Source organism: Schistosoma haematobium, chromosome 2, assembly GCF_000699445.3.
Source record: "Schistosoma haematobium chromosome 2, whole genome shotgun sequence".
NCBI classification, from domain to species: domain Eukaryota; kingdom Metazoa; phylum Platyhelminthes; class Trematoda; order Strigeidida; family Schistosomatidae; genus Schistosoma; species Schistosoma haematobium.
The window spans coordinates 18,513,757-18,537,065 of NC_067197.1; the positions used below are offsets into that span (position 1 = coordinate 18,513,757).

A 23,309-nucleotide genomic window follows, 5' to 3' on the forward strand; every position below is an offset into this window, starting at 1 on the left:
ACGTCAGAAATATTACTCTTTGCCGATGATGTTAAACTTTGGATACCTCATCAAGACGATATACAGGCACTTCAGGAGGATTTGACTCGACTCCAAAGTTGGGCAGATAATAACGGACTTACTTCTAACACTTCAAAGTGTAAAGTAGTCCATCTGCGACATGTCGCAGACTACAGTTATAATTTAGGAAACTCCTCTCTAGTAGTATCCCAAGACGAAAAAGATTTAGGGGTCCTGATGCCCCATGATTTGAAGTCTTACGCTAACTGTGACAAAAATGCCTTCCGAGCAAACCTTGCACTGGTAACGTTGAAGCGCATTTTTGGACAGTTTGACGGACGAACTTTCCATACAATCTTCAATAGTTTTATCCGTCCCCATTTAGAGTACAGAAACAGTATTTTCTCCCTCACTTCAAAAGGATAAGGACACCCTGGAGCGTATCCAACGGCGAGCCACAAAATCAGTTCGAGGACTCAAATTTAAACTTTATGAAGAGCGCCTCCATTCACTTAACCTTTGCCCGTTAGAGTATAGGCGTCTTAGAGGTGATTTATTAATGGCTTATAGTATCCTTAACACTTTTGGACATCCTCTTAAACACCTACTTAAGCTTAGTTCGAATAATAACCTAAGGGGTAACACCCAGAAACTGGAAACACAACATAGCAAGACGGAATGTAGACACAACTTCTACTCCTTAAGAGTTGTCAAAAGCCGGAATTCGCTGCCAGCCGAGCTAGTCCAAGCGACTTCTCAGGAGTCCTTCAAGAGGCAACTTGACCTATTCTTAAGGACCAAGGACAGCATCACACTATGATTTACCAATTTCTTTTCCTCTTTTATTGTTAACACACAGATAGGTTCCTGCCTGGAGGATTTGGTGATCCCCTGCTACTAGACACGGAAGCCTGTTAAGAGAAAGCTTCTTCCATTCCGTCCACAACCATTTGAACCATTCAATCAGAATCGTTTTAGAGATTTCAAGGTTACGGCGCCAACTCTAGTGCTTAGTGCTAACTTACTATGGGTGGATTTATCCGCAACGTTTCCATGTAAGCCTAATCATCGCCCAGTGTAATAACGATCATCTGTGCGTTCATGTAATCATAGAATTTGTCATTTCATAATGTACTTTTTATCGAATAACTAGATCATGCTGTCAGTTTTGTACAAAACGTGATAATTGAGCAGCTATAACAAATAAGATGGCAAGACTATAATTTGCGGACTAATCAATCAGGTGTAAGATAATAGATCTCGGATTTTAACGCGAAAGCCTTTCATCCATTTGGCTAAATAAATTTCTGCCATTATAGCTGTTGTCAGTTCGTAATGAAAACCCCATATATAATTCCTAAGGCAAATTACGACAATTATTGCGAACTGGATAATAGAAGCACCCATAACACTGGCTGCAGCCAGATACTACAATATATACGGATGTTTGGAGAGCGTACAGACTCACACATAGGCTTGGTTATGTGCATCGTGTCGTTATCCACAAGTAGCATTTCGTCCACTCAACAACAGGAGTTCACATAAACAATATTGAAGCTATATGGTCGAGGCTAAGAGAGTATTTAAGACTTTATCATGACTCCAGAGGCCGACTATTTTGTAGCCGTATGGATGATTTCCTCTGCTGCATACATTACGATTTTAGAACTTCTTCCTAACTTCTACAAGTTTTTGAACCACGTATAAGAAGTGCATCCACTTTATTTCCTTGGTTTTGTATAACATTTTTACTCTGTAGTGACTGCTTGCTGATCGGCTAATATTTCTCAAGGTCACTTAAGATTCGTTCAAAGATCGTCCATAAATTAGAGTCTCTCTGGATATCCTTTTGTTAATCCAACTCAAGTGTTTCGGGTAACCGATGTAAAGATACAACTCAACTTAACATAGTCATATGCCCACTAAAATCGCGTCATCACTCTCAAAAATGTTTCCAACTCTTGCATCGCGTTGTAAATAGCAAGATTAAAATCAGCTGTAACAATAATTATAAGTCTATAGGCCGGTGAGCTTCTGTAAAAACTCGTCCTGTTTCTGTTCCGTATATCAGGACAACTAAGCTTTCCAGGGTGGAAAATAGCAATAAGGGGTAAAAAGGTTGGATATCGAAAGTCAACTCGTTCATGGGGATGAAACCCCAAGGACCCGTCACTACCCATTACAGTAAAACGCAGAAGTCCCCAATTATAGGCCGTTAAGTCCTGCCTAGCAAAAATACTTCCGGCACGTTTGAGAAGACAGCAACGAAATTCACTCTGATAATCGAAAGAGGAGTGGCAAGATTGGGGAACCTTGTCCGATCCCACTGATTTAGTGTCTCAATAGAGAGGTGTTTGTGTGCCCGCACTCTCCCTGAAATGTTTGTATGTAAGGTTGTCTAGACGGTAATAAACTTGTCAGGCACACCATTAAACAGACAATCCCGGAAAATAGTCCTGTCCAACAAATCCTCTATAAGTCACCTCACTTCGATTCATCAATTGTTCTACGGGCCTCTGTATTATAGCTAAGTTTGTGTAATTAAAGCTTTTTTCCGCTGTCTAAGGTCATCATCCTTTGGATTTTAGTTTGTGCTATAGAAAGTCTAAAAACACCTCTCTATGTTATAGCATTATGCAACGGAGATTTCGAGTCATTTTGTGCTACTCATGACTTTCTTATAGCGTCCAGAATTTCTACGAATCATAACTTATAGTTATATTCACGCCTGTTCTCACTGTAATTCATCTTAAAGCTAATTTGGAGGAAATAAAAAGAGAAATTGCAATGTTATCATTTTGTGGCTGGTTACATTTTATTCTTTTAAATTTTACAACTCGTTTCTTAATACTCTGTCGACCTCATATTCCCAGTAAATATCTAACAATGTAGTTAAATGCTTTCCAATCGTTTCTTAAGAAAACCATTACTATATTGCGTAAGGTGACTGTCTTTTTCTGTATTTTCTATACATAATTGCCTTATCTCACTGGACATGGTTGCCAACTCATTTAGATAATGATGGGTTTCAGCGCATTTGAACGCAGATCTTGCTATCCAGATCGAAAGTGAAGTTCATGGAGGAGGAATTTTCTGCAACTATCAAGGAATATCAAACCGTTTTAGAGTCAGTGGATAAAAAGCTTACATCAGTCATTACTAACGATCGATTTCTTAATGACCTTATTCCGAAGTCCAATCACGAAGGTGAATTCGTAAACTTGCCAATAAACAGAGAAGTGATGAATGCTATAGAAATTCACTTTGGGCGAGTAAGTCCTGTTTCTGTAGCATACCTGTTTTACCACAAAATAACAGCCTCAAACATTAATATGTATTTCAGTATTTTCGTTAAGCTTGACCTACATATTCTGTTAGTCTATTCGTGAGATTTGAGACGACAAGGAAAAGTGATTCTGACTGAGGATCCATCAAATTTCCAATGGTTTAAATACATAATGAATGGCTCACTATATGTGTATGTTTGGGGAGGGTGGTTATCTGGGTAAGCTCTATATTATTTATTTGCGTTTAAAGCCTATCAGTAAGGAATTATAATACTGCGGTTGTCAAAACTGTACAAATACGACAATCTCCCTCTCGTGGATAGCTACTATCGTCGATAAAATTCGATTTGTGACGGCGAAGCTCTTTACTAGTCCCATTATCAGTCTCCCAACCTCTTTACTATATGTTTCGGTTCATCTACAAGAAATCACTTCGATTTTTGCAACTGGCTTATTCTGCTTTTTTGAGTCGCTTACTAACCCGAAATTTTTATAATCACCTCTAAAGTTTTAGTGTTATTATACTATGCTACCGCTTGTTTGGTATTATATTACTATTATACACAGTATATACTGGTGTGAAGCTAATTGAGATGAAATATTCTTCCACTTTACTTTCTATCTCGATCATTTAGAATAGCATAATGATTTTCGCAAAGTGGTTTTGGTGCGTATTGCTGGGTCTTATTAAAATAGTGTTATTCTATGCAGAAAGAAAAAGACATTCCGAAATCACGGTAGTCTAACAAACCTTATTTTTCGCTAGCAAGTAAGCCTACATGCTATGTTTGAGTATGAGTAAGCCCACGTTGTGTTGACAGCGGTATATATATGATTGACTGGAGTTGCTCGAGTTAATTTATGGAAGGTCAGAAACTAATACTTAGTTTTCCACATAGTTCAGTAATCCTATGATTCTAAGAGCGAAAATTCCCTAATTTTTTATTACAAATTGTGCTCAGGTTGTGTTGACAGAAGTGTCCACCAGGAAGCACAAACCACTCTTTCCTAATAACCTTCATAAAAATTTATCCCAATACACTCACGTTGATTTATGTGTATTTATTTCTGTTATTTGTTTCCGCAGGCTATGCGTCTAACGTTGTTGAGAGGAGATGGTGTAAGACTACCTATGGTAGTTCCTGTTGATGCTCGTGTTTTGGAATTGCGATGGGCAGTACAAGATGCAGTTACTTCGTACATGAACCATCTCCATAGTGCATCAAATTTACCAAAAGATAACTGTAAAGAAGATTCCGCCGACTGTATTCCGTCCAGCAATATTCCTTCGAAGTCGATTAGCTGGCGTAATTTGTGGAAAACGAAATGTCTAGCTCTAGTGAACCCACATAGTTTGTGTTCATCAGAAGGTCTTCCGTCTATCAGTGCTAGACTAGATGTATTAACTAATAAGTTATCATATTATCAAATTCGTAATGGTGCAGTGATCACTTTTGCTCCTCAGCTTAAGCGAAAATGAACATTAATGTGTTTTTACTACTTCACTAAACTATATTTAAGTTTTCCTCTTTTGCGATCTCATTGCTTTTACTTGCCAAATAAAGTAGTCATAAGTTATTTTTGACGTCCTTCTCTGTCATCACTCCTATTATTTTTGCTAAATTAATACGTCTATTAAGCGTTAACCAATTCACTTAACTATCAAGACAACTGAGGGATTCTTTGGTGGACATACTGAACTAAGGAGTTAACAGAAAAACGCTTGTTAAACCTGAGCTTTGACAGTAAGTCCATATCGGCTCTTGACGTGTCTAAATGTGGAAGGTTTGAACAAGTCAGCTGATATATTAAATCATTGGAAATAAACCTTTGGTCTGGGGATTATGTTGTAATTCGATATGATGATGTGGATAAAGTCGAAGCTTAACTGATTTTAACTAAAAGCACCACTTGAATGACGAAGATCCACTTTACAAAATATACCGGGATTGACAGTTCTACAGCTTACCAGACAAGATATTAGTTACAAACTAATTCAATCATCTGAATAAAGTAGTATCAAGTCAAATCAATAGATTGACGGAAATTGGTGTTTCTTAATTCCACCGTCGGACTAAAACTATTGGGAAATTGAAATGGTCTATTTGAAACTAATGTATATTTAGATACATCTAAATCTGCCACTTGGTAGATCCATAAGACTGGAATCACTCTTAGACTTAATGTTCCTGACAAGTTTTCATCAAGTACATTTTATATGCCAACACATGATGGTAATGCAAAGTAATTTGGCTTTAATGAAACAGTGAATAATCTAATCACGAATAGTAACTAGAATCGACTGCATTAACCATTGCTGTATTTTCAAGAACAGAGTTTGGCTTTTCGTAAAGTGTATTTCGGAGTTCAGTTCAACTATTTACAAATTTAACACTTTGTGAAGCAACGTAATATGAATAATAACTATTGTAACCATAATTTTGGCAACAATCAAAATAAATGAATTATAGTGAATAAGTGTGTAAAACAATGTGGTTTTGTTGTTCTGTCACTCTCGTAGTATCTATTTCCAATTAACAGACTAATCACTTTCTGCACCATGTCTATCTTCAATCATCTCTTGATGCCATTGGTTAAATGCTTCCGTTAAGCATGTAACAGGGCAGTATATCGCAGATTTTAAAGGAGAATTAGTCCTGCGCCAATAAAGACGGTATGCTCGTATAACACGTAACTAAAATTCCAAAATAAACGCAGTGTATTATGAAGCATTCGATTCTCAACTCTTATGAATAGTTTGTATCATAGAGCAACCAATCAGTATCTGATCAACATTTGAGATTTCCCTTGAGCGTTTGTTGTAAATCTTATGGATAATGTATCCTTATATAGATATCTCATTGAGTTATAGATATATGTCCTTAAGTTGTAGACAATATCCAGCAAGACTGAATTTATTATTAAAGTTCTGTCTGATAATTCAGGATTTTGTTTAATAAAACTGAAAATTTACTTGCTCAACGGGAAGGACCTCATATGTAATGCTTCATAGCTTGCTTTATATTCAATATATTTCAGATAACCCTGGTAAGCTTTAGAATCTCAAATAACGTTTTATAAAAGACCACTAATCAATTGACGAGTGCATATTACGTGGACAATTCTCAGTTTTTGGGTAAGCACTGAAATATCATAATAAATATTTATACTTACCGGTTCGCTGTAGGTAAAAGTATTCCCTGAACGTGTATAAAAGTAAAATCTGGGAGATTTGAGAGTACTGTTTGAAGAGAACCTAGATTCTGTTACCAATAGATCATCTATATCTCGGATCCCAGAGTCCTGAGGAAGTCTCCTGAATATTTCAGTAAGAATGGATTCTTTGGAATGTTTTCTCTGTCCGTACATAAGAAAATAAATTATACTTGAAAACAGTACCATGTGGCAATTATTTGAGCGCGTATTTGCGTCCAAAATATATGAACTACTTAGTTCCGTGTATGCTACGTACGAAACATTGTGGCCACCAGAATAAAGACAAGATATCTGAGATGGCAATACACGAGGTTAGAAGCATAAACCAAAAACAAAATGGGCCGAAATGTGTGGAAAATTGAGAAAAAACAACTTATTGCACGTGAGATAATGTCCACGCACCTAGATATAGTTTTGTAGTGATTTGCAAGAAGTCGACTGCAAAAACAGCTCATTTCTTTTTAGAGGCTGGTAATATTTCTTAAAACTCTCACGAGACTTCCGAATTTAAATAAACAACATCCTAAGCTATAAAAGACATCATGAGTCCCAATAATGAATACTATACAATTTGGTAGATAAATACGTCAATGAATGAAAGGTAAAATCCAACTAATAAGTTTCTTAGCGAGGTATTGAGTGAATTAGATTTAGCTAATGAGATCACGAGTTATCCATTGTTAAGACACCTAACTGACAAAATGTCTATGTAAATTATAGACAATATAGTGTAGCCACTCATCACGTGAATCAAGCTTAATTACTATCCGCTTTTTTTATCCACTCGTAAGGTCATTTTCAGAGAAAGATACTTTCCTAAGTATGATTAACAGATATGATAATTGGATTGTTGTACTAGATTATCATCAGTAAATAAATTAAAATGGATCAAATTAATGAAAAAATGACGAGATAATTTGCAGAAGTTTTTAGAAGAGAGATTTATCATCTTGATTGATCAGAACAAAGTAGATCATCCATTAGAAGACTTGGAAAGATATCAAAACCAGAGCTCCAATAACAAGTTCAGGGTAAAACGTTGGTATTTACAAAGTGGTCAAACACTACTGAACAGTTCTACTGACTCATTCATTTTCCACACCGATAAAATAAAACAGAATAGGGAAGGTAAAAATAACATTTAGATTTCTCGATTCATTTATCATCAATGTAGGGGTCTCGGATGAATTTGTATCAGTCCGAAATACTGTTATTCCCAGCAGAACAACAATAAGGGGAATTTCCAAGGCGACATGTGAAGCAGAGGAACTAATTTTAATTATGTAGTAGTGAACGTAAATATATTTAGTCACTTAGCCCACAAACTATTAAATAAGTGATTTCCCCTCCTTTCACTGAGAACAACTGCTTTGTAACTGTGCTGAACAAAGTATTATCTAATCTATACTCTGGTTCTCTATTCTGGGTCGGAAATCCTGGATCTGATATAACGTGTTATCGTAGTATACTTGAGGAAGAGAGAGGAAAAATATTCCATGCTATCCGTTATATAATTTAATTATGGAAAAAAATGTGAGAAAAGCAGCTTGAAAGGTATAGATAAGATCAAACAATGAAAATTAACCAACGATTTTGAGGAAGATAGGAAATTAATAGAGATGAATCAATGCAAAAATTTATGCCGTACTGCCTGCTGTTCGAACTAATTCCTGATATATGAACTATTGTGAAGATAAATGTCTTTAAAATGGGTCTCAGAAAGATATAATTGGTCTGTAATTTTTTAATAACTTTATTTTAATTAGCATAATTTAGATTCATCAGTGAATTAAGACATAAGTGGACTGGTAACATAGAGATTAGTATTTGACAAGTATCGAATACATAAGATAAAATATTTGTTAAATATTTTTAAGTTTATGTTCTGGAAATGTCAATACAAATGTGATTATCCATTTTGAGATCGTCAAACAGAAGGATAAGTCACTTCTTATTGTTACTAACAATAGAGACTGAAGTTAGAACTTGTTTGACGTGTTTTTGGAATGTCCTAGGAAGGCTGATGTGATTTATTTTCCTAGGACGAACGATTCTGTAATGTACAGGATTGTCATGCACTATACTAGATACCCAGGCGTAAGACTTATCTCTCACAAGTTACACCAACTCCGATTGAGAACACGATATAGGGATGGATCAACGTATATAAAGTTACGACAGTTACGAAGGGCTGAGTAAAATCTGTATTACGCTTCATACATACCTGTCTATATGCAATTATTAACCATCCACCGTTCACTTTCACCGACATGTTAACGTCATTCATCTTTTTGATCGTCAAGGAGTTCTTGGTCGGTGACGAGCTCATTGGACCCAAAGTCACCAGACTGAACAGTCTATGTGACATCAGTCATTCATTGCGTCGGAGTAAGAAAATTTCAAGTTTAATTTTATGCATATTTTAAGTTAGTTGAGATATGATTACATAGTACTTGCATATATATATATATATATATATATATATATATATATATATATATATAATTAGGTTTTGTGCTTACCGTTTTATTAATACGAAACTAGTAAGATGGTGCTTGTCGTTTCATGAGGTTGATGACGTCTCAGACCTAAACAAAACTTCACAACTTTGACTTTTCAAAACCTAAAAAACATGGTCATATGACGGTGTATAGTCTGGTGGTGTAATGTTATTATAGTAGGTGAAAATATATTATCAAATATTTGTGAAATGCTGTTAAACAAACAAATTATGGATCGATCACTAATGTGCACAAGTACAGGATTATATCTATCCACAAGACTCAGTGAACTAAAAAGGTCCAATAATTAAGGTATGATACACAAATTACTATAAAATGTAACTAACTTTATTATTTGACGTCACCCCGAATGTCCTGTAATGAGATGAAATTGGTTCATAGCATAGACTTTTTCTAGGACCTAGTCCTAACCCCATCGATCGTAATGTTAATGATTCAGTTGCTACTTCATTGATTAAATTAGGGAGCTTTTTGGGATTGAAAGAATGTGGGTGACTGTTATTTTCACCAATTGGTGCATAGTATGTCATTTCATATACACTATCAATATAGGTATACAGATCTCGATTTAAAATACGACGTATTAGAGACTGTGCCTGTTGAATTCGAGGAAGAAAATTTTCCGAAGTAACTCTTGATAATGATCCTCGTCCATAAAAAACATCCCACAAAAGTGAATCATGGAGTTTAACAAAATCATTCAAACTATCTGGATTCTGATATTTTAATGCGTTCATGCTAATGGATCGAAGATTAAGTACAGGTTCTATTAATTCAAGAGCATCAATAATCATAGCCTATAAAAAGGAGAATAAAACAATAGTCGAATATAGGAATCCAAAGTTTGGAATGTCTGAGATGGTGAGTTTACAATTTCTTGAAACCTTTTAAAAATTTAATGTTTGCATACTCTGAACTCAACAAATAAGTTCCATATGAGTGAATATGTCTTCGAATGATGTACTTCGATACCATTCAGTAATATTCAGCTTTCCTTATCATAGTTTGAACAACGCACTGAAATGTAGCAGATTTATGATTAATTTTATTAAGCCACTCGTTCACAAAGTCATAATTATCTCAGTATATTTTTAATTTCACTGTGAGAGGAGTTTTGCAAAATATTAATGCCTAATCGTGTACGTGGGCAAAGGAAGGCTATAAAGAGGTTTCTGATTTAAAGTAAAATGATTTAGCTATGTAGATCACCTCCCAATAAAAAGTTTTTCAAAACCACAAGTATTAAAAAAGGAACTCATTGAAATACAGAACTACTCTGAATTTCAAATTAAAAAAAAACATTGTATATAGATAAATGAAACTATTCAGTAAGTGGGATGTTGGATCTATACAATTAAACAATACTGAATCTATCTTTTGAACTGTTGTCAGAGCAAAATAAAGTCCAAAGTATTTTTTAAAAACCTCATCACGGTTTTGGTGAATCCCAGAAACTATTCACTCACACTGAGTCGACATTACTTCTAATTTAGACAAATTTTAAACTAGTTAATAATTCTAGCATTTCTAAGAGTTTCAAAATCCCAAACTTAGATTGCATAATTGCAATTATGATTTTTAAATATCACAGGTTGTAAGCAGCTGACGAGAACCTACGAAATAAAATGAATTCATGCTATTCTGCTAGAGTCTTTGTTTTTGCTCTTTTTAAAATGATAAAGGGAACTATGTGTATAAAAAATCCCAAACTTAGTAGCATCATCCTAAATCAACATTGGTTTGGGTTTGTTGAATGGTAAAATAATGTCTTATGCTGTATTTTCACCATTTCATCTATGATGAGAACAGTGGAGTATTTAGTATGCACACACCACTGCCCTTCTTTCCTACACTGGTTTAAACCATTAAAAAGACTGCATGTATTTGAAAGACGAAATAATAATCCTTTTTTAGTATCTGAAATAACAGAGAAGCAGACTAACTTACAGAAATAGCTGTCACTGTTTTATGTTGATAAACTTTTTGATGAAGATGCTGTCGTAAACTGAATGTTCGAAGCAAATTTTCCAATTCTGTATCTCTAAATGATAAATGCCAACATTTTGATTCATTCTCGTCACCTTTGTCTTTATCAGTATGTAGAAATGGTCGGTAAAATCTTAAAAATCTATCAATATCCACACTAGTCCCACTAGCTCCCAAACCAGAATGCAGACAATCTCGGAGTAGATAATCCCATTTGTCAACATCCATACCATTTAAACTATTGGAGAGAATCTGAATTTATTAAGACAAAGTAAAATTTAATAATCATAATAAGTACTAATAACTAATTTAAAATTGTAATTCGCCAAAACCTACTAATTCAATATTTGTTCATAATAATAAGAAAGTTCAGATCATTCAATCGTAAGTATCGCATGACCACACTTATATTGTATTCAGAAGCATCTTTGAAATGATGTTAACATAATAGGATGACAAACTTTATTACAGCTTTTAAAGATGTTTCTAAAACTTAAAAATAACTTACCTCATAAATAAATGATTTATTCTTCAATGAATCCTGTGAAAAGTTCAAATTAGAGAAAATGGAATACAACATATTAAATCCAGATAGTTATTTCTAAAGTGATAATTATGAAAAAACATGAAACGATTATTCTGGTTGTATATATATATATATATATATATATATATATATATATATATATATATATATATATATATATATATATATATGACTCCAGTTAAATCGTGTGACCGGAGTCAGACAAGGCTGTTTACTCTCTCCATTCCTCTTTCTTCTGGTGGTCGACTGGATTATGAAGACCTCGACATCTGAAGGAAAACACGGAATACAATGGACAGCTCAGAACCAATTAGACGATCTGGACTTCGCAGATGACCTAGCCCTCCTATCACGTACACGTGAACAGATTCAGATAAAGACAGCCAATGTAGCAGGAGTCTCTGCATCAGTAGGCCTCAGCATACACAAAGGGAAAACCAAGGTCCTCAAATTCAAAGCGGAGAACAGCAATCCAATCACCCTTGATGGCGAAACTCTGGAAGATGTAGAATCCTTCACATATCTGGGAAGCATCGTCGATAGACATGGAGGTTCAGATGCAGACGTAAAGGCGAGGATTGGCAAAGCAAGGGCCGCATTCCTACAATTGAAGAACATATGGAACTCAAAACAACTTTCAACCAATATCAAAGTGAGAATCTTCAAGACGAACGTCAAGGCAATTCTACTGTATGGAGCTGAAACTTGGAGAACTACAACAACCACAATCAAGAAAGTACAAGTATTTATAAATAGCTGTCTGCGCAAGATACTCAACATCCATTGGCCGGATACCATCAGCAATAGCCTTCTGTGGGAGAGAACAAACCAACTTCCAGCTGAAGAGGAAATTAGGAAAAGACGATGGAAATGGATAGGACATACATTACGCAAATCGTCAAACTGCATCACGAGGCAAGCTCTAACTTGGAATCCTGAAGGGAAGCAGAAAAGAGGAAGGCCAAAGAACACATTACGTCGGATAATAGAAGCAGATATGAAAAGGATGAATTACAGCTGGAAGGAGCTGGAAAGGATTGCCCAGGACAGGGTTGGATGGAGAATGCTGGTGAGCGACCTATGCTCCTTCACGAGGAGTAACAGGTGTAAGTAAGTAAGTAAGTAAGTAAGTTAAATCGTGTGCCCATTGTCATAGAAATATACATCTCAGATAATTCGTACATAATTATCGATCGAAATAGCGTTAGTGAATAACGGTATTAAATAAGTCAAATATGAGAATGAATTTTTGAATAAGTATATTTCATACACTCGTTGATCTGAACAGACAATCAGATAAACGAAGTGGAGCAGAGAAAACGAGTGAGCCAACTTGCTTTGACCAAGTGTGACTCAACATTTATATTCAGACAAAAGTAAATTACAGACACGTAATAAATAGAATGAGCAATTAACATGTATACGATCATATAAAAAAAGTCAAGGGAATAACCGCCAAGGTCAAAATGAATAAATTGGTCTGTCCATGAGCTAGATGGCCCATGTGGGCTTGACATAGTACCAGCCACTATATATATATATATATATATATATATATATATATATATATATATATATATATATCCAGTATCTGATTTCAGGGTGGAAACTAATGTCGTTACTAGTCTGTTTATTGTTGATAGAATTCTATCAACCAGGTTGGGATGTGACTCCTACTTTAAGTGTCTCGAGATCACATGTACTGTTCTGATAGTAGGTTGGAGGAGGAAATTTGCAATAAATCTTGAGATTAGATATCGTACCACTTTTCACCTATCATTAAGTCGTATCTGCCATCTCGGGGAAACTAGTGATTTTTGTCAGATCTACGTCTGTCAATTAAAGGATGACAGTTACGACTCGGTAGTCAATTATCATAAAAATCTCAGTCCTGTAAGTGGTCAATCACAATTCTAGTACGACACTGATAACCTCTCTGACAATCGGTAGTGCGGGTTTGAATCTTACGAGGAACATCAGTACGATAACTAGAAGTATTCGGATTATTGTACTAACTAGGAATTACCTTGACAGTGCGATTGAAGCCAGACAGAACTAGATTAGCACAAACGAGCGTATTGTATTTGGAATTCGTAATCATCGGGTAATCAAGTACAAGAGAATCATTAGCTCATGCGAATAGCATAATCAGTTTACTCAACATTATGCTAACAAGTTTCACCTGGCATGAAAGGTTCATATAGGGCTTCGTATTGGCTATGGTCAACACAACTTGACATAGACAAAATGTTCTTATCGAAGTTGATGCAGGAGTAAGCTAGCTAGTTCCAAAGAGTAATCATCACTAAGATGAAAGTAAACTTCAATTTAGTAGTTAACGTTTAACCTAATTTATATAAAACCTAAAATCATTGGATTCGATTCCAAGAACAGTCAATTCTTATAACCTTTCAATGGTTTCTTAGAGTAAATTGTTGTCATCATAGATACTATCTTCAGGCTAAATGAAATTTATCTAATTAAAGAAACATTATAATTTATAACGAAGTCTACAAGATATTGCATCACGACTAATTGAGTATATTAAATAAATTATTCAGAATGATTTCTAAGGCATTACCTGTTGTGATAATACAGTACTAGTATCACCTAGTATCAGACTGCGTATGAGATTCATATCAACGCCAAGATTATTTAATTCACTTTGTAGGGTAGGTTTTGAACAAATAATTTGATAAAGTACATGCCCACTAATTGTTTCATGCTATACAGATGCGAAATAAAAAAAACTGGAGAAGTTAACCTGAATTAATATGTATAGGGTAGGGTTAAAACTGCGACATTTTTAAAGTATGTACAGAATCTCACATATGCGTCAATGCCTTTTCAATGTTCGCTTGATCTAGGTAAATACCGATCCCATTGCGGTAGGAGTATATTATTTGTTTGGCATTATAGTCATCACAATGTACCAACTAGCCACAAAACAACCAGTGATCTAATGAGAACACTGAACAGACGAACAAAGTATGTATTATTATCATATATTATGTTACGGTAAGTGCAGGGGATAGGGTGAATATGTATTACAAGTCATACATATCTATCTATCCAGCCATTTAGGACGTCAACCAATCACCGCTATGTGCCATCTACACAACACCACCCTCGCCGAGTTCGTTCGTCAGTATTTGGCCTTAAATTAATTTGAAAGAAATCCCACCTGCATTTCTTATTGTCACTATCATTTTACGGACTTACAGCTGCAATTCATTTGAAGTAGTAGTGGTGATAACATCAAACGTCTCATATTTCGGTTGGCTTGAGATGACTGACTGCTCATTACTTAGCCAGTCAGAATCGACAAATATCTATTCGGGTTTTGGAGAAACTTATTTCGATGACTTTTGCTTTTCATTACAAAAAATTTAGAGTAGAAATACATTTATATGATTCTGAGGATGTTTAAAATTGCTTGTAAAGATTTAATGTCATCACAGAGTGAAAATTACAATGTTAAGTGTACCAAGTGTTTATTTTTTTAAGTACAGATTTTACGCCACACGTGGGTAAAACACTTCGAAGAACTCTTGAATCGACCAGCTCCACTGAACCCACCCAACATAAAAGAAGCGCCCACGGACCTCCCAATCAATGTTGGCCCACCAACAACTGAAGAGATCAGCATAGCCACTAGATAAATAGCGACAAAGCTGCAAGACCAGACAACATTCCAGCAGAGGCACTGAAAGCAGATGTAGCAGTAACTGCAAGGATACTCCACATTCACTTCAGCAAGATTTGGGATGAAGAACAAGTACCAAAGGACTGGAAAGAAGGACTTCTGATCAAAATATCAAGGAAAGGCGATCTCAGCAAGTGTGATAACTACAGAGGCATCACTCTTCTCTCAATACCAGGAAAAGTCTTCAACAGGGTATTGTTAAATAGAATAAAGGACTCCGTAGATGCCCAACTTCGGGACCAACAGGCTGAATTCCGTACGGATCGATCGTGTACAGACCAAATCGCAACTCTACGGATGATTGTGGAATAATCAATTGAATGGAATTCATCACTCCACATCAACTTCATTCACTACGAAAAAGCATTTGATAGCGTGGACAGAACATTACTATGGAAGCTTCTTCGACACTACGGCGTGCCTCAGAAGATAGTCAATATCATACAGAGTTCATATGATGGATTACACTGCAAAATCGTTCATGGAGGACAGTTGACAAAGTCGTTCGAAGTGAAGACCGGTGTTAGGCAAGGTTGCTTACTCTCACCCTTTCTCTTCCTCCTGGTGATCGACTGGATCATCAAGACGTCAACATCTGAAGGGAAACACGGGATACAATGGACATCTAGGATGCAGTTGGACGATCTAGACTTCCCAGATGATCTGGGCTTTCTATCCCAAACGCAACAACAAATGCAAGAGAAAACGACCAGTGTAGCAGCAGCCTCAGCAGCAGTAGGTTTCAATATACACAAAGGGAAAAGCAAGATTCTCCGATACAATACAGCATGCACCAATCCAGTCACAATTGACGGAGAAGATTTGGAAGATGTAAAAACCTTTACATATTTGGGCAGCATAATTGATGAACACGGTGGATCTGATGAAGATGTGAAGGTGAGAATCGATAAAGCAAGAGCAACATATTTACAACTGAAGAACATCTGGAACTCAAAGCAACTGTCAACCAACACCAAGGTCAGGATTTTCAATACAAATGTCAAGACAGTTCTACTGTATTGGGCGGAAACCTGGAGAACAACGAAAGCCATCATCCAGAACATACAGGTGTTTATTAACAGTTGTCTATGCAAAATACTTCAGATCCGTTGGCCGGACACTGTTAGCAACAACCAACTGTGGGGAAGAACAAACCAGATCCCAGCGGAGGAAGAGGTTAGAAAGAAGCGCTGGAAGTGGATAGAACACACATTGAGGAAAGCACCCAAATGCGTCACATGGCAAGCCCCCACATGGAATCCTCAAGGCCAAAGTAAAAGATGAAGACTAAAGAACACATTACGCCGGTAAATGGAGACAGATATGAGAAAAATGAACAAAAATTGGATATAACTGGAAAGGAAGGCCCAGGACAGAGCGGGTTGGAGAATGCTGGTCGGCGGCCTATGCTCCATTAGGACTAACAGGCGCAGTAAGTAATTAAGTCGTAATTAAGTACGTTGGATACTAAATCACGTGGTCATTTCTTTTTAAGATTAGGTGTTTGATATATGTCTTTTACAATCATCAGTTTTATAAACAAACTTGATGGTCTGATATATGGATGACCCTGACTTATTTTCGCATCTAAATGACTAATGTTAGCATTAGATATCTGTGGAATGACAAGTTTTCCAAATAAACGATGCTATAGTGAATAATAGACGTAAAACACTAGGCATGAATCATATTTAGGAAAAGCTCAGACTAACATCAACAGTAAATATTTCGGTACGATTTTAATCAACATTTGTTCAAATTAACAGTGATCTTGAATTATTGATTTCTAGAAAGCATAATTATCAGTTGGGTGGTTTCAATAAGTCAACATACTCAGAATACATTACACGAACTGAAGTTGTTTCGTTTCAAATCCTTTGGCTTCTTACGAAAGCACTTCTACGTTAGTAAAATGAAAGCCTCTAAGGTAGTCTAAATTAAAATCTTAAGAATTAGTAAAGAATAAGTTTGGCAATAAGGACTAGAAACCTAAACAATTTTCTCAATGTCTTGATAATACGTCACAGGTCTATCAGATTTACTTACACTCCTCTGTAGTTAGCTGATTTTTCAAACTAAATAGTTTGAAAGACCAGACCAATAAGTCAGTTATTTATTATGTAGAACCTGGAACATGTAAATTACCTCAAATCACCGCAATACACTAGAGTATCGAGATGAAATTAGCAAAACGAATCTCAGAAAGGTAAAAGTAGTGTAAAAATCAAGCACGGATCTCTCAGTGGTAATTTTTCTGCAGTTATTATCAAACTTAATTCACTTACGTTATATTCACTATATTCTGACCCGCCCCTTTTGACGAACTCTTCCCATAAATGAGAAAAAGGTCCATGACCTGTTTTGAAATAAAAAGCAAAAGTTTATGCAATGGTTTGTAGTTATTATTCGTTTGTCTGCAAAGTTTTTGATTTTCAAGTAATTCGTTTTCACTAACTATGAATCAATCTCCATAAAAAGAAAAGATGCGACAAACACAATCGTCATTGAAATATAACGAATTCCGACACCTATTTTATTATTACAGCACAAAAACTTTTCTGAGGAATCAACTGAAGCTGGATATTTTCAACTGTAATAGTGAACATTGGATTTAAGTGATCTGTAGTTCGTACCACCAGCTAATAGGATTTCACAATAAAAGTTTTTTTCTTGACTTCATATTTCTAAAGTGTGTTATTTGCTTCAATGACTGTTTTAAAGTCACTTTTCTGTTCAGTATGGGATTATAGTATAGAATTATCTGAAAATGTACGTCAATGCTTATTTAAGTTATAGAGGTACTTCTTTAATATTGTTACACTCATTGTACCACTATTCCTCCATCTCGTGTTACAAGCTAATTTTTGTATCGTTCGGACAAACTGAAGCGCTACAACGACGAGAAACTACTCGTTGCAACGCTTCATTATTCATTAATGAAATGTCAAATTATGTCGCAAACATTATCCTTAATCTTTTTCACCATCACTGATAATACTACTAATGATACTACTTTGATACTCAACTTGATGATTTCATTCTACTGAGCCGATAAGGTGTGGGACCTTGAATCAATGTATGTTATGTAATGTCCCACTTTGATTACGACTGACTAACTAACTGAATGCTGTATATATTGTTGAGAGTAGTTTTATAAACTGTAAGAAAACATTCGAAAAACTCTAAAGTAAATGATATAAACCGCAACGAACTCGTACATTTCGGTGAAGTCTTCTAAAAAAATTTACCAAAATAATATAAACAAGGTAGTTGGACCTGTGAGTAATTTTAACTAAAAGTCAAACAAATCTCTAGTTCTCCTCATATTTCCACTATCCCGTAGCATGTTTCGACTCATAATGATCATTTTTGAAATGAATATAAAATGTTGTCAAACGTCTTAAATTTCAGAATTATTAACTGGAAACTAAAAAACCTGCTTTTATGAGATTTATTTATCTCGAATTCGCTTCGATAACTACCGGTTCGCTTTTAAGCCCTTCATATAATCCTGTCAAACGGATTTTCGAAGTCTTCTAAGTGTCTGAAGTGACCGGAAAAAGTGTCGGATGAGTAGGACTGCTTCTAACCGTAAAAGTTTGATTTAGAAGTGCTCTGCGTAAATGTCTAGTGTGACTATTGGCAAGCAAACTAGATGTTTTGACTACTTTTCATAAGTTTAACCTCATTGGTTCTTAAAGGCCGGTTAGCGAATAGACCTGTATCCCTCAATAAACACCATTTCGCATTTCAGAACGTTATCATCTCACCTAGTGTGATGGATTTTCGGTGCCTATTGTAACAAAATGATCATATTGTTGGTGGAAATTTAAAACACTCAGAAATTATGTCGTGTGTCGACTCACCTAAATCATGGCACAAGGCAGCGATTCTAATGGCTAACTGTTCTGAGGAGCTCAAAGCTGGACCCGAGTAATTTTTATCATTGTGAATAGTCTCAAGCAGCTTTTTGGCCATATGATAAGTACCAATCGAATGTTCAAATCGTGAATGTTGACAACTTGGAAAAACAAAATAAGCAATACCTAATTGCTTTATTTCTCGAAGACGCTGAAATTCAGGAGAATCGATCAACTGAACAGCTAGTGACTCCAGCTCTATTACACCATGAACTGCATCTTGAACAATCTGTATTATAAAATTAGAATGTTCAGCAACGGAGTGGTTTAGGTCATAATTCATTATTTTCTTACATAAGTACTGTATAAATCTTAGTCAACTAAAGATTATAAGTTCCATCAGCACATCAGTAGTGAATAAATAATCTAATTTCTGTATTAATGAAACACCCTAATATTATCTATTCCCATATATAAATTATTCATGCAAAATGCTAATCCACAGAACCTAACCTTCAGGATTATTGATGGTAATTGGTAAGGTATGCTTGAATTAAATTAAATTACTGGTGATTTCTGTAAAATACGATCCATATTGAATGTTTATACAATACAGATTCAAGTATTCATGAAGCTTTGTTACCCAGAGCTCTTTGGTTCATAGTGCTTAATTTAGAAAGCAAAATTATAATAGAATGTCTAATTATATTAGAACTGGAAGAGGAGCATACCAACCATTGTAGGATCTTTGATTTGTTGCATAAACTCACACATTTCCCGAAGCATTACCCGTGTATATTTGGACCAGTGAGTATTGTTGAAATTTGGGGCGGCGTACCAAATTAGGATGGCAAACCTATAAATGATGTAGAGAATCTTTATTGACTTTGGTTGTTGGGACACGTATTACATATTGCTAACCACTCCACACCTTGATGAATGATGTTATCTGGCGAAGGAGTAGGTTGATAAAAGGATGTGGACGGCAAAAACAAGATATAATATCAGTCAACAAAGTCACTGTCGAATTGAGCCACGTTAAAAGTCATACACTACTTGGTAAGATCCTGTGCTGTCATCGTAACCAGTAGTTGGCTATGTAGGATGAGACGGTCCAGAGTCGGTAGTAGATCCTAAGTTTTCAAGTCATTTTATTATTTTGTATAATAATTGCGCAAATTCTTATTTTGATCTGGAATCGCATCTTCTATATCTAATCTTTTCTATACCATTTGACTGTTGCTAAATCTAATTCTACAGGACTGAACTTCGCTCTATTATCACATACAGATCTTACTCGCAGGTCATTTTTATATAACCGCTTTGCATAGTTTAAAACAGATCACTTTATTATCTGGTTTGCGCTTCCGATCATTCTACAAAATATTGCTTCTTCAATCTCAAACACAGAGTTTCAAGCTGTAAATGACAATATTGACATTTTACTAAACTATGCCAGGATGTTTTCCAAGGTAAATGAAAAACTAACATATATCAACTGACGTTTTGGTAACCGGAAACAATAACTATCAAAATATTGTCAAGAGTATAAAGTTCCTAATAAGTTTCTTAAATGATATGTATGCTGATCGTGCATGACATGAACAAAAACACGGGAGAGCATAAATGTCTTTTAAACTAATCTCACTTAGCGAATCATAAGCAAATACATACGTAGTACAAATGTTAACCATCTCAAGTTTCGACCCATCAGTACAGTGCTGTGAATGTAACAATTCCGATAAAAACATGAAAAATCTTGCAAAAAAACGTATGCAAACTTTCTCGCAGCTGGAATTGTAGCGGTAAATAAATCCTCAAAATAAATAGTCCCATGAGTCTTCGATGTTGACTTCAGTTTTACTAGACACATCCAAGCTAAAAACACTTGGTCAGGCATCCACACCAGACCATCAATGGGAAAGTTGTGCTACGTATCTATCGTAACAACTAGTCAGCTTGGATCACAAACTTCTCAAAATATCAAATACTTCCCAAAAATATCCTCGAACTACTTCACTATTGACTTCCAGTGTGATTGGGTTTGAGATCGTTCGGTTATAAAGGTGTTACGAACAAAGGCGTTGTCTAATTCTGAATATCCATGGCATCTTAAGAATCAGTAATGTATGGCTCACCATCAGAAATGATAGTGATAACACAACAAGGTAGCCAGTGGCCAAGCATATGTAATATGCATCCCATAACGAAGTCCTATTGCTATTCTTATACGGTGGTACATCCAGATTTAGGATCGCTTAGTCGATTGTTTCGTTTTTCATAAACGTTCTGTGTTTCTAAAAGCTACGTCATTCAACTATAAAGCACAATATTTGGTTACTGTGTGCTATACTAGCCCCTTGATTTGATGACGAGCATGTAATCTATGCCGCAGGTAAAACGAGTTGAGTAAAGTCATCGATTATTCGGAATGCATGCTGCAAGCATTGGCTCTAGTTGTGTTTGAGTAAACAGCCTCTATAAATTTTACATAGCTCCTTAGCACATATGTTAACGGCGACCTCCCACAAAATGCTGTGGAATCGACTATTGTTCGGTGTAAGCACGCCGACAATCCGAAACCTCTCATAAGTCAATATTTGATCACCACTCTTTTTCTTGTTTAAAGAAAGCCTAATTTTCCAGCGTTTACAAATAATTAATGAATTTAAAGTAAACTTTATGGAGATATTGATATAAAAACGTCTCTGTTTAGCTAGGAAACTCCCTAAAAGTTTTAATCTTCCCCGAAAATTCCACATATTCCAAACAATTTTTGCTAAAGCCTATAAAATTTAAGTAATATATTTCAATTAGAGTATATTTCCAAGCTGCCAATCTTGGGGAAAATTTGGCCCACTTTGGGGAAGCCACTATAGTAAATTTTGGGGAAATGAGACGCAAACCCAAAAATTTCCCCAGACCTGGGGAAATCCCCAAAATTTCCTCAAAGTTGGCAGCACGGGTTCCTTTCAACGAGGAACTGTCAGTACTTAAAACTCAACTGGTTGATGAATTATTTACAATAGACGTAACAAGGTAAAGTTTGTGTATTAAGATTAACATTACCTTAGAAGACATTTTACTGTTGTAGAGTGCAATTCGACCAGATTGCTGGAAGTACCGTTGGAGTAAATCTTCAGACGGGATGACAACAAGCTCTTTACTTTATTAGCGTTGAACCAACTGCAATCTCGCAATTAGACATATTGATACAACCACCTTTTACTTAGTGATTTTCACACCAAGGTCGTTTTAATCCTACTGTTGCTAACGTTGCGTTAATAATTGGTCTCGGGATCGTGTTACAAAAACCAAGTGTCGCAGGTAAACACCATTAGAAACACATGTAGCTTGAATCAAGATGAACAAAAACACCAAATAATGATATCTTGATATTACAGTGTATACAAAACTCTGCACGATCGTTAGATTTTATTATAAATCAAGGTTTTCAAGAGCTTAAAGCTCATTGTCGGTTCTCCTCCAAGAATTCTAATTGTTCTTTTTGGTGTTTGGTCTAACTACCTTCTGTGTCCTAAAATTTCCTCGTCATAGTATGTGACCGCGTTACTTCTCTGATAAGCAGAAATATCAAGATTATTTTCCAGTTGCTAAGAATATGAAGCTCCTTCTGGTAGAGCCACTAAGTTGTAGGGAGTGTAGCGGTAAATAAATCTCCAAAATAAATAGCTCTGTAAGTTTTCGACATTGGATGCTGACCACAGGTCTTAATGGACTCACCTAGCTAAAGGCGCTCGGTCATGCATCCGCACCATATCACGTGTGGGAACGCCGTGCTCAACATCTACTGCAATCGCTAGCCAGACTAGATCAGACAATTCCGATATATTGACAATCGTCAAATACAACTTCTGATCTCATCGATTCTGTCTTTTGATTTCTCTTGGTGAGTACGAGTTATATTAGAAGATGTTACTGGTTAAAGCGTTGTCAAACACTGAATACCTGTGCCATCTTCAGGAGAGTGAAATGTCAGTGAACCTTGACCAAATAATCTATCAGGCTATGTTAAACGGCCGGTCATTGACCGTTTGATAATCTAGTAGAGATAGTCAGGGTCAAGGATGACTAACACAGACTGGTCAGTTACACGCTATTATGACGGTGTTTGAAGAGCTTTTGGCACGAAGGTGGCAGTTGCGGTGTGGAGTGATTGATCAT

The 23,309-nt window shown here is 35.8% G+C and overlaps 2 protein-coding genes across 3 annotated transcripts; one reads left to right on the forward strand and one right to left on the reverse strand.

The window, feature by feature from the left end:
* Positions 1-975: 975 nt before the first annotated feature.
* MS3_00006380 (uncharacterized protein) lies at positions 976-4,865 on the forward strand. 2 transcript variants are annotated; one of them, XM_051214518.1, is made up of 3 exons: positions 977-1,093; positions 3,016-3,272; positions 4,375-4,865. In XM_051214518.1, exons 2-3 carry the CDS (start codon positions 3,078-3,080, stop codon positions 4,765-4,767), a joined length of 588 nt encoding a protein of 195 aa, XP_051067704.1. In that variant the 5' UTR covers positions 977-1,093; positions 3,016-3,077; the 3' UTR covers positions 4,768-4,865. The 2 variants fall into 2 exon arrangements, with proteins under 2 accessions (XP_051067703.1, XP_051067704.1); XM_051214517.1 differs by having other exon boundaries at positions 976-3,505.
* A 759-nt stretch (positions 4,866-5,624) lies between these two features.
* On the reverse strand, positions 5,625-22,615 carry SAMHD1 (SAM domain and HD). Its single transcript, XM_051214519.1, has 9 exons — positions 22,347-22,615; positions 22,194-22,310; positions 19,131-19,413; positions 17,550-17,620; positions 14,140-14,283; positions 11,520-11,552; positions 10,973-11,263; positions 9,352-9,822; positions 5,625-5,982 (listed from the first exon to the last, which is right to left on the reverse strand). Exons 2-9 carry the CDS (start codon positions 22,203-22,205, stop codon positions 5,830-5,832), a joined length of 1,458 nt encoding a protein of 485 aa, XP_051067705.1. The 5' UTR covers positions 22,206-22,310; positions 22,347-22,615; the 3' UTR covers positions 5,625-5,829.
* Between the last annotated feature and the right edge of the window lie 694 nt (positions 22,616-23,309).